The 11,752-nt window shown below is 45.6% G+C and overlaps 1 protein-coding gene across 3 annotated transcripts in view; it reads right to left on the reverse strand.

Moving 5' to 3' along the window:
* The window catches only part of FRMD3 (FERM domain containing 3), a 301,850-nt gene extending 290,309 nt beyond the window's left edge, over window positions 1-11,541 (reverse strand). For 2 of the 3 annotated variants that reach the window (XM_045882301.2, XM_045882299.2), the window contains exon 1: window positions 11,219-11,541. In XM_045882301.2, the coding sequence (XP_045738257.1) occupies window positions 11,219-11,365 (147 nt within the window). In that variant the 5' untranslated portion in view covers window positions 11,366-11,541. Of the gene's footprint in view, window positions 1-1,473; window positions 1,802-11,218 lie in introns of those variants that run through there. The other variant, XM_054509194.2, reaches the window with a different exon arrangement.
* Between the last annotated feature and the right edge of the window lie 211 nt (window positions 11,542-11,752).

Below are 11,752 nucleotides of genomic sequence, written 5' to 3' on the forward strand. Positions count from 1 at the left end.
GTTAAGAGCCCAAAATGAAATACATCATCTCCTCCCTCAACCTGCTTCTCCTTTATTCGATCTTCTCAGGGCCAGCTGCATGGGTGAATGGCCCATGCTTAGAAGGGCCCTGCACTTGGTTTAAAAGTCTACTGCTACATTCTTGAAATTCTTAATTTTTGAACAAAGGGTTCCATATTTTCACTTTGCACTGGGCCCCAAAAATTTTGTGGCCAGTTCTGTGTCTCCTGGGGTGGGGAAGGCCGGGGTGGGGGGGGAGGGGCGGGACATGGCCATTACTTTTGTTACGGAAACCAACCTCTTGGGACTTAATCCCAGATCCTCCCTTCCTTCATTTCCGTATCTGATCATGCTGTTTCATGCTCAGGGTTTTATATCAAGCAAAGGCTCACCTGACTTGAAATGCCTAAATGCCTTTTTCTCCTCCTTTAAAGAATTGATTTCCACTTGTCCTTTAATTATTAATCAAGTTCACCTATACCAGACATACTTATTGATGCCCCAGTCTGACACAGATGCCTCCTCTTGGTCCTCAACGTCCCCATACCTGTCCCTACTGCTGTCATTTTGTCCTTGTACCACTATCTTGTCTCTCTTCTCCCAAATGACTGGAAGCTTCCTGATGGCTGATTATTTTTTCTTTTCATTTCTAATTCCCAGCTCTGTACTTGGCATATAGAAGATATTTTTGAAATTCTTATCGAATAAGATTGATGTTATTTCAAAAAACTTCCCTAATTCACTTTTGGAAAAAAATAACTCCTTGGTCTATACAATTGTTCTTTCCTCTTAGAATAAACTTCCTTTCTTTTTTTTTTTCTAAAGTTATCCTCTCCTTTCCCTCCTGAATCTTCAGGGAAAGTCACCAAAACAAACAGCTCCAGAACTTATGTTACACCTCGAATGCATTTCCCACTGTCCTCCAGGGTCACTGTCCCCTGGGGTTCCTTCTGCAAGTGAGGACAGCTGGGTCCCCTATGCCTCCGGGAGCTTCCAGGCACTACTGGCTTATACACAATGATCTGTTTGTGCCAAGAAGTTGCCAGAGTTCCTCCGCAAGAGCCCAGGATACAGGAAAGCAGAGTGGGAAGTGTGGCCCAGAGGGACACGAAGTCTCTTATTAACCCTGGGCCCCCACATGCTCTCAGATGTTCCACACTTCATCAGATTGGCCATCAAAGGAAATCCTGCTTGAAAAACAATCTCGTGATTTGGCTGCAGCTGGGAATCAAAAGGAATCACATCAGCCCCGGTATCAGTGTCTCGTCAGTATTTCAGTCTTCCATGATACACACACCTGCATGGATTCCTTTATTTATTCATTCATTCACTTACTCAAACATTCATTGACGACCTACTGACGGAAAGGTGCCGGGTGAAGGGTTATCTAGGGAGATAAGGGCCCAAAAGTCCCCACACTCAAGGAAACTAAGAATTTTATTATGCGACAGAAAAATTCCCCCAACACCTTACCATTCCAAGTGTGGTGCACACATCAGCAACAGCAGCAGCGTCCGGAATCCTGTGAGAATGCTGAATTCCAGGGCCCACCGCAAGACCTCCTAGATCAGAATTTGTGTTTTAACAAGAGCGCAGGAGATCCACATGAACGTCAGAGACTGAGAAGCAGTTACACATCCCTCCCCAGAGCTGAACAGCTGAACACCAACTCCTCTGAGTCTGAATTAAGTTCAACTCTCAGTTGCAAAACCTGCACTAATGATTCCTGACTATAATCCCACTCTTCCCCGTCTCTAGACCCCACGTCTGGCTCTCTGCAACTTCAAAGAAGCAACTTGAACCCTTTATCACACCAAGTGGGAACTAAGAGGAAACAGGGCTATGTACCAAATGCCTATCATTCACGCTCGTGGATCTCGTATTAGATTCTCTGCAGGACCCGTTCTGATATTTCCATTCCTGCAATCTTTAAGTTTCCCCAAAATGCCTACTTAGAAAAAGAAGTAACAACTTAAGAATGCAAGTGACTAACAGACTGCATTCAAGTAGTTTACATTTTAAACTCTTAATGCATGGTTACTGTACATTTTCCACAATCAAAAGAGGGGTCTCAAGACATGGCTTTATCTAATTGTTAGAGGTGAAAGATGAAGATCCAGCTGGAGAGCAAGGACAACCGAGAAATGCTTACTACAGTGGAGCCAGGCCTTGTCCTTCTCTCAACGTCGCTCCCTCCTAACACACATACACACACACACACACACACAGGTACATGGTTACTATTTAGAATTCCAAATATACATATACACATTTTCCATGTACACACTGAGTGTTTTTTATTTAGTTGATATCATTTCAAATACCTGTAACTTGTCAGGCATCTCTTGGAGGCCCAAGACACATTGGGAGTTCTATTTTGTTTTATTTGGTTCTTTTATATATATATATATATATATATATTTCAAGACATTCAGTAAATTGACAGTCACCTAACCCTACAATTCTTAAGCTTATTGGCCTCAAAACTCCCTTACACTCCGGAGGATCTACAGAATTTTTATTTGGGTTGGCTATATCAATTTCCTGAGAATTCTTTTGAATATTCCATTTTTTGATTCGTGTAAAGATAATAAACCCACTGCACATTAACAAAATTTGCGTATTTTATTAAAAATAACCTGTATTTGCAAACTAATAACTGATTGAATGAGAAAAGTAGCACTGTTTTACATTTTTGCAAATATCTTTAATGTCTGGTTCAAAAGAAGACAGGTGGATTCTCACATCCGCTTCTGCATTTAATGCTCTTCTATATCCCATATCATACAGCCTCTGGAAAACTCTACCACACACTTGTGAGAGAACAAGAGTGGAAAAGCAAACATCTCAAAAAGGATGACAAGACAATACCACGGGGAAGAAAATCATTGTTTCAAACAATGGTGCTGGGACAGCTGAATATTCACATGCAAAAGAATAAAGTTGGACCCCCTACTTTACATCCCATACAAAAGTTAACTCAAAATGGATCAAAGATGAGGAGTAGCTGTGCGCTACTGTGAATTATAATAAGAAATATATATTTTGTCTTTGTCCTCATTTCTAGCACACAGCTCGTAAAACCCTTGCAATGTCTTAAGTGAGGTGAGCAATAAATGTCTTTTGTTACGTTAATGACGTGACTTTTGGAAATCCCCTGCGGACTGGGGCTGGTTGCCAGGAGAACCCACCATGTGATTAGAGGGTTGGAACTTTCAGTCCCATCGCCCCAACCTCCAGGGAGGGGAGAGGAGCTGGAAATTGAGTTCAACCACCAATGGCCAATGATTTAATCAATTGCGCCTGGGTCATGAAGCCTCCGTAAAAACCAGAAAGGACAGGATTTGGAGAGCTTCTGGGTTGAGAGCTCTGGCGAATACACAGAGGTGCTGGGAGATCGGTACTCCTGGAGAGAGCATGGAAGCTGCATCCTCCTTTCGCCCCACTTTGCCCTATGCAGCTCTTCCATCTGGCTGTTCCCTGAGTTACATCCTTTTATAATAAGCTGGTGATCTCGTAAGTAGAAGGTTTCTCTGAGTTCTGGGAGCCACTCCAGCAAATTAATCAAACTCAAGGAGGACGGCGTGGGAACCTCCGATCTACACCTAGTCAGTCAGAAGCCTAGATGTGACAACCTGGCCTCGTGACTGGCCTCTCAAGTGGGCGCAGTCTTGTGGGACTGAGCCTGTGGGATGTGATGCTATCTCCAGGTAGACAATGTTAAAATGGAGTTGAATTGTAGGCATAGGTGGTGTCAGAGGATTGTCAGATGCATGGGGGGAACCCCCTCTCCATACAGTGGAACTGGAACCAAACACCCTTGGGCTGTTAATGGGTACAGGCTTATTTGGGGGATGACAACAGTCTCCTGGAAATAGAGAGTAGTCATCATTGTACAACCTTTTGAATATACTAAAATCCACTGAAATGTACACCTTAAAATGGTAAATTTTGTGGTATATAAATGACGTATTAATACAATAATGAATCAAAGACCTAAATGTAAAAGAAATGTTAATGTTAAAAGAAAACAGGCATAAGTCTTCATGACCTTCGATTATGCAATAGTTTCTGAGCTATGACATCAAAAACGCAAGCAACAAAAGAGAAAAGAAGTTGAATTTCATCAAAATTTTAAAACTTCTGACACCATCAAGAAAGTAAAAAGCCCACAGAATAGGAAAATATTTACAGGTCATGTATTGTATCCAGAATATATAAAGAACTCTTATAACTCAATAACAAAAAGACAATCCAATTTAAAACAGGGCAAAGGATCCAAATAGACAGTTCTCCAAAAAAGAGACACATATGGCCCACTGGCACAAATAAAGATGCTCAACATCACTAGGCACCAAGGAAATGCAAATCAAAATCACAATAAGATACCACTTCACACCCACTGAGATGGTTATAATCAGACAAATAATAACAAGCGTTGGCAAGGATGTGCAGAAATCGAAACCCTTACACACTGCTGATGGGGATGTAAAATGGGGCAGCCACTCTGGAAAACAGTTCAGCGGTCCTCCAAAGGTTAAACCCAGATCCAGTAATTTCACTCCCAGCTAGACACCCAAACGACATCTGTGTCCACACAGAAATTTGTACAGGAATGTTCACTGCAACGTTATTCATAACAGCCAAAAAGTGGAAACAACCCAAATTTTCATGAACTGATAAAATGTGATCTATCCACACAATGAAATAGTATTCAGCAATAAAAAGAGAAAAAGTACTGATCCATACTGATCTCAGGGACATCCAGGGGTCCCCAGAACACAATTTGAGAACCAATGACCCAGACAAAACATCTAGTGTGGGTATTGTGGGTTATCTTCCTAGCAGCCATTTCCCCTCTGTATTCCCCACCCTCCCTCTCAAGAGACCCCTGATTTTTAGGCATTGACCCTTCTCCCATGCCGACCACCACATGGCAGGAAGCTGATTCCATGCTGAGTCCCAGGGTCAGGTTCTGCTCACTTTAAGCTAACAGGTGCATTCCCTCCCACTGACCACAGTCACGGGTTCAGGGGCGGGCCTGTGACTTAGGTCTGATCAGAATGGCTGCAGGCATCAAAAGGAATGAGATCTTGCCATTTGCAACGACGTAGATGGAACTGGAGGGTATTATGTTGAGTGAAATAAGTCAAACAGAGAAAGACATGTATCATGATCTCACTGATATGAGGAATTCTTAATCGCAGGAAACAAACTGAGGGTTGCTGGAGTGGGGGGTGGGGTGGGAGGGATGGGGTGACTGGGTGATAGACACTGGGGAGGGTATGTGCTCTGGTAAGCGCTGTGAATTGTGCAAGACTGTTGAATCTCAGATCTGTACCTCTGAAACAAATAATGCAATATATGTTAAGAAAAAAAAAAAGAAGAAGAAGGTAGCGGGAGGGGAAGAATGAAGCGGGGGAAATCGGAGGGGTAGACGAACCATGAGAGACGATGGACTCTGAAAAACAAACAGGGTTCTAGAGGGGAGGGGGGTGGGAGGATGGGTTAGCCTGGTGGTGGGTATTGAGGAGGGCACATTCTGCATGGAGCACTGGGTGTTATGCACAGACAATGAATCACGGAACACTTCATCTAAAACTAATGATGTAATGTATGGGGATTAACATAAGAATAAAAAAAAAAAAAAGAATGGCTGCAGGACTTTTGCTGGGAATGCTGAGTTAGAGGTAGTTTCTCTCTGCCTCTGGAGGGTGTCCCATGAAAACATGAGGATTGAAACTACCATAACCATTTCACTGCCAGTCTGAGGATAAAGCCTTACAGATAGTCCTTGAATAAAGCCCTTAACTCAAGACTTCAGGAAATAGGAGCCAGTAAATTGTCCTTAATGTTCGAGCCAGTCTGAATTAGAATTTGTTAGATGTAGTTACAAGCATCCAGCTGATAGACTGTCCAAATGATTTGGAGCCAAGAGTATTACATTCTCTCCGCAGTCAATACACTTTGCCTTTGCTTTGAGGACATTAAGAGATAAGATCTTAGCAGACCATTGCAATAACATTACTTTTTTTTTTTTTCACAATATACTTAATACAAAGAGCTGGCCCATATAATCTAGGCCTAAAAATGTCAGAGCTGGGCCATGGTATTTAACAAAGTGTCTCTCTCTGCTATTCCTTTTGTGTCTGATTTTCAGTGGACTCTGAACGGCATTCTAGATGAGTCTGATAAAGAAAAGTGTTGGATTGTCCTTATTATCAGAAGAGGTGTGAACTGGACCTCGCTTGGATTTCACCACCAGGATCATCATGGGGCCTGATATTCAGCACATACGAATGTTCACATGTGATCATCCAGTTCCTGCTCCAACAGATAAGAAACTGAAAGAGGAGTAAACTACTCTCTTTTTTTTCCCCAGCTATTAAAATGGTGTTCTACATTTGAGTGATGTTTTGACATTTACGACATGCTTTCATATACATCATAACAACCCAGTGGAGGCTGGCAACTGAGGAATTACAGATGAACAACAGGGGGCCCAGTGACTTGCTTACAGTCTTGCACCATCATAAAATGATGGAATTTAGACTTCAAGACATTAGATTCTAAGCCAAAGCCTCCCAGCTACTTAGAATTACCTCAAATACACCTTCACATAATAGAAAGGTAACAGTCAATATTGTTTCAGCTCTGACAGTGGACCAGGTTACCAAGCATTACAACAAGCCCATGAGGTCTGGGCCATTATAATCCCCACTTTACAGATGAGCAAACTGAGACCAAAATTGGTTAAGTGACTTGCCCAAAGTCACCTGGCTAGTCAGTGGCTGAGCCAGAGTTCATACTCAAGCGAGTAGCGCTCCAGAACACGAGCTCTCAACTTCTTGGCCATATGGTTTCTTCAACAAGAGTAGAGTTCTACCAGCGGTGCCTGCTGTATATGAGATGCCTCAGAGCTACCCAGAACCCACCAGTTCAGTAAGGACTGAAGTGATACTAACAACACAAATAACAAAGGACGATCCGACAATGTTTCTTGTTCTGGAATTTGATCACACAAAGATTGTCTATAATAAGCCAGGGCTTAGATAACATCTTATTAAACTTTCCTGACAATTTTATTGTAACAATAATCATAACTCATTTTGACTTATTCTGAAAGACACCACTGCTGGCTTAGCCAACAGCTGTCCCTGCCTCCCACCACAGACAGACACACACAAACACACACACACACACACACACACACACTCCTCCACTGCTTCCATAATGCCAAAGCCCACCTCCTGCTATAGAGAGTGAAGAGCGTAGATACCAGAAGCACACATTCCTAGACTCTTCTGCAGCTAGGGCACGGGTATATGATCCAATCCCGCCCAACGAGATCTGATAGGAAGACTGACAGGAGCCTCTAGGAAAGATCTTCCTCTGTGATAAAAAGAAATGCGTGCAGAGGTACCACCTCTTATACGGTGGATACGGTAGCGCCTGACTCACACCCGCGACTACTGCCGCTCTAAGCAACATGGCTGACATGCTGAGGATAACGGCGTGGGAAGATGGAAAGCACCTGGGTCCATGCAGAACGACCAAGCAACCCTGTAGCTGCCCTACCTCTGGACTTCTCATTAGGTAAGACAGTTAGAGTACTTATTATTTAATCCATTTTAACTTGGCTACTGTCTTACTTGCAGCCCAAAGCATCCTAACTCTCAAGTCTCAAAGGCAGCTACAGAGAAGAAAGAGCTCTGAATTTTCAGTCCATCGACCTGGGTTCTAATCTACTTACTTGCCTGGTGACCCAAATTGCTTAATCTCTCTAATCCTTGTTTTCCACATCTATAAAACAGAGGTGATACTCCATAATACAATAACAGCAATAAAATGGAGACAGGAAAATCATGAGATAATGTGTATCCAACCACTCTGTTAACAACAGTGTTTCACTCAAATGCAACTGGTCTACGTAGTAATTAAACCAGATTTATTAAATTGGAACTAGCCGTCTAACCCAACTCCCTTATTTTACAAAAGAGGAAAAGAAACATTGACTCCAATGTCAAGTGACTCACTCAATGTCACAAAACTCATTGGTAACATAATTAAACCATGCATCTCCTGATTCCCAATCTGATGTCATCATGCTACTCTCATGATGATAAGTAATGAGCTAGATTAGATACCGGGCGCTCATTCGACCAGCAAGTGTTTGTCAAAGACAATTACATGCCAGGTACTACTCTAGGTATTGGGGAATCCTTAATGAACAACAACCACCACCACAAAATGTTCCTACACTACGGATTTAACAGTCTACGAAAGAAATTATTCAATCTACATCTACACATATGTATTGAATGCCTAATATGTATTAAGCAGTAGGCTAAGATTTCTGTTCAAACACAAATCAAAATTCCCAGCCAATTCCAATAATATCAACCATGTTTACGAGGCTTTGCTAAAGAATGAATAATGTGAAAAGTCTACATTTTACTCAATAAAAGTCAGTATTGAAAATGACAAGTTCATTAGAAGGAGCTGTGAATAACCATGCCAGCATCTGAAAAAAGTGGACAGAATGGGGGACACGGCTAGGACTCCTCTACTTAAGCAGCACGACTGAATAAAAGAGGTTAGAATTAACCCATGTCCTTCTACACTATCCAGACTTCAAGGGATAGCTCAGTTGGAAAAGCCCAGTAGGGAGTATTCAGCCACTCTTTCCATTCCCCAGGCCTCCATCGGGTGCCCTACGCTCTCCTTTTGCTCCTTGATCATTTGGAATTCCTCTTCCTCAGACTTAAGCATTCACACTCTAATGACCTGATGGGACAACATCCTATACTCTGTGGAAAGTGACATAGCAAGTGACTTTCGGCATCCCCTCTGAAAATGGATACCAGGCGGCTGAGACTGGGTCGCTAGATTGTTTCTTTGAAAGTTTTCTCTGTCAATTATATAATTTGGAACAGAATAATTAAAAGCTGTTGTCTTGGGGCGGGGGGAGTTCCATAAGTCACATTCTGTGCAGGTTATGGAGGGAGGATGTGTATGATACTGTATGACAGTCCATACACTTCTTTAGCTTTGTGATTGCCTAGAACAGAGGGAAAAGGCAAGCAAGGAAGGAAGAACAGGGGGTCCCCCAGGGCATGCACTGGTGACTCCAAAAGGTTCTTTTTTCAAAATACCATTTTGTTCTAGCATTAAACAAATGGAAGGTTGTTTGTACCCTGAGTACCCTGTACCCAGAAGTACAATTTCACTTCCTGGGTTTGAAAAAGTCTAAGAAGGTAAGGTCCAAAATTATCAATATAGGATCTTTTAATTCATCCTTATTGGTTAAATATTCATCACCATTTGGGGGCAGAAGGAGCAGAAAAAGATGTGCCACAAAATGAAACATCTGAGTTTCAAACAATTCCAAAAATCAACATTTTGGTATACAGCATTTTAACCTCTTTGGCATCAGCTGGGCCCTACAAACACTAACTTGCCAAACTATTATTAGACTGGCTACAATTTATTGTTTCCCAGGACACCAGACAACAAATACATGCCCTTTGGGGACTACTTATCTATTCTAAGGAAGACTAAGTCCCGAAAGGGATAAAACCCAGTGGTGTCAACTCCAAGCGGGACAGAACCGGGCACACAGAGGACTGACAGAGCAGAGGAGAATTCAACATCCCTAACTGTCTGCTGCTGGTCCCTCCATTATTTACATATTCGATATGGGTTAAAGGATCTGTACGTCCGCTTTAGGACCTAAGGCAAAGTGCACAATTATCTCTGGATCACAAGACAGTACACACCAAAGGGTTCTGTGCAAGACTGTGGCAGGAGGAAAAACTGCCTAACCTTTATTATTAAGTTTAGTAGCACTGCTCCACTCAGAATGAAATTCAAGATCCTCCAGAAAATTCACTCTCCTGGGAGCCTACTCTCCTGGGAGATCATGGGGCACCACATTCCCGCCTTGAAATTTGTCCAAGGGTCTGCTTACGAATTAGTTGCCATTATCTCTGTGTCACAAACTTCCACCGGCAAACAAACGGGAAAGACCTTTCATTCACTCATTCATTCATTCATTCATTCATTTGGGGTCAACACAGCCCAGAGAACTATTCCTGCCGCTGAGAGACGCTGCCCCCACTCATCTCTCAACGGAACTGGATGGTGTGCTCTGTATTTAAAAAACAGCTCAGTCCTGGAGCCTCAAGACTCAGGTAGGCGAGAAGAGGAAATCCCAGAGATAAATAAGCAATAGATTTAAAAGTCAGAAGCTAATCGTGCTGAGCCCTGACACAACCTTTCCAGACTGTGCGCGCCTAGTGAGTCAAAGGAGAGGGCACACATCTGCCTACATAAACGCGCACCGAAAGTGCACGCGCGCGCGCGCACACACACACACACACACACACACACACACACACCCTTGCTGGCTCACGCTACATCTCCTGCAAGCTCAAAAGCACTTACTACCCGAGGATGAGGCTGCCAGGAAAGCTACCTTCGTCCAAAGAACTCTTGTTTTCTCCAACTTGAGCAAGAGCAATGTCCACCAATATTCCAAGGGGCGCTTCTTCCCGGAACCCAGGTCCTGCAAGGCTCCCTCCCTGCCCGCCTCACAGCTCTTTTCCTTTCTCTGAAACACACCGACTTCATGATTCCTTTGGGGGTAGCTCCAGTTCCGCGCAGCGCGCGCCCCATCCCTCAAGGCTGGAGCCCAGGTCTGCCCAGCCTCTCTCACTCCCGGGAAACTTCCCCGCCGCCCCACGCGGAGTAAAGGCCATCGGTAGAAGGGCGGCAGGGAGGGAAAGCGGGTCCCTGGGGCTGAGGGCACCTTCGGAGCCCGGGCGCCAAGAGAGGAATGAGTGAACCAGAACTGGTGCATGCCTTCTCCACGTGGAGGAAGGGAGGAAGGAAGAATGGGCTACATGCAGGTGTCCCTCTCGGCTCTCAGAGCTCCCATTTCCTGGCGGGGGAGGGGATCGAGGGGTTAGCCTCTCCCAGGAGGCAGCTGCCCTGCGCCCCCAGCCTAGGCGCAGCGAGACGTGCGCGCAGCTTGCAAGCCTGGGAAGGGGCCCCGGCGCTGATAACGCGCCCCATCCCTGGGTAGGGCTCCCAGCCTCACAGGGCGGGGAAAGAGAAATCCGGCTTTCCAGCAGGCCCCCGGCATGGGTTCTCTCGCCCCTGCCCGCGCACGCCCACCCGCAGAGGCCCCCGCGCCCTCGCCCGGGGCAGCCCGCACCTGGATGTGGCATGAGATCTCCGAGTCGTCCAGCAGCCGGATGGTGCATTTCATCTCCTGGCTGAGCGATTTGATGCTGGAGCTCCGAAAGTGGATCATTTTCATGGTCCTCCTGCCTCTCGGCACACAGTGGCAAGAGGCGAACATGCACCGCGGCCCGGGGGAGCGAGCGGGAGGCTCGGGGCCGGCGTGGCGCTGGCCCGCGCGGACGGACACACTCGCGCACGCACCGTCCCGGACACCCGGGCGCGGCTCAGCCCCGGGACAGCGGCGGCGACGGGCGCCTGCGGCCACACATGCCGGGCGGCCGGGGCGCGGCGGGCGGATCCCTCCCCTCCCCTCCCTCCCTTCCCTCGCCTGCGCCTCTCCCGCTCCTTTCCCCGCCTCCGCCCGTCGCGCGCGCTCCTGCGCCTCCCTCCGCCCGGGCTAGCGTGCAGAGGGTGCCCCGGGCCCGTGACCCTGGGCGGGCGCGCAACGCACTCACTCCCACGCGCGGGGAGCCGCGGGAGGAGGAGGCGGAGGGACGGCTGGCGC

This window comes from Mirounga angustirostris, unplaced genomic scaffold (assembly GCF_029215605.1).
Source record: "Mirounga angustirostris isolate CCGP_5_RB_7025 unplaced genomic scaffold, mMirAng1.0.hap1 SCAF_15, whole genome shotgun sequence".
Taxonomy (NCBI): Eukaryota; Metazoa; Chordata; class Mammalia; order Carnivora; family Phocidae; genus Mirounga; species Mirounga angustirostris.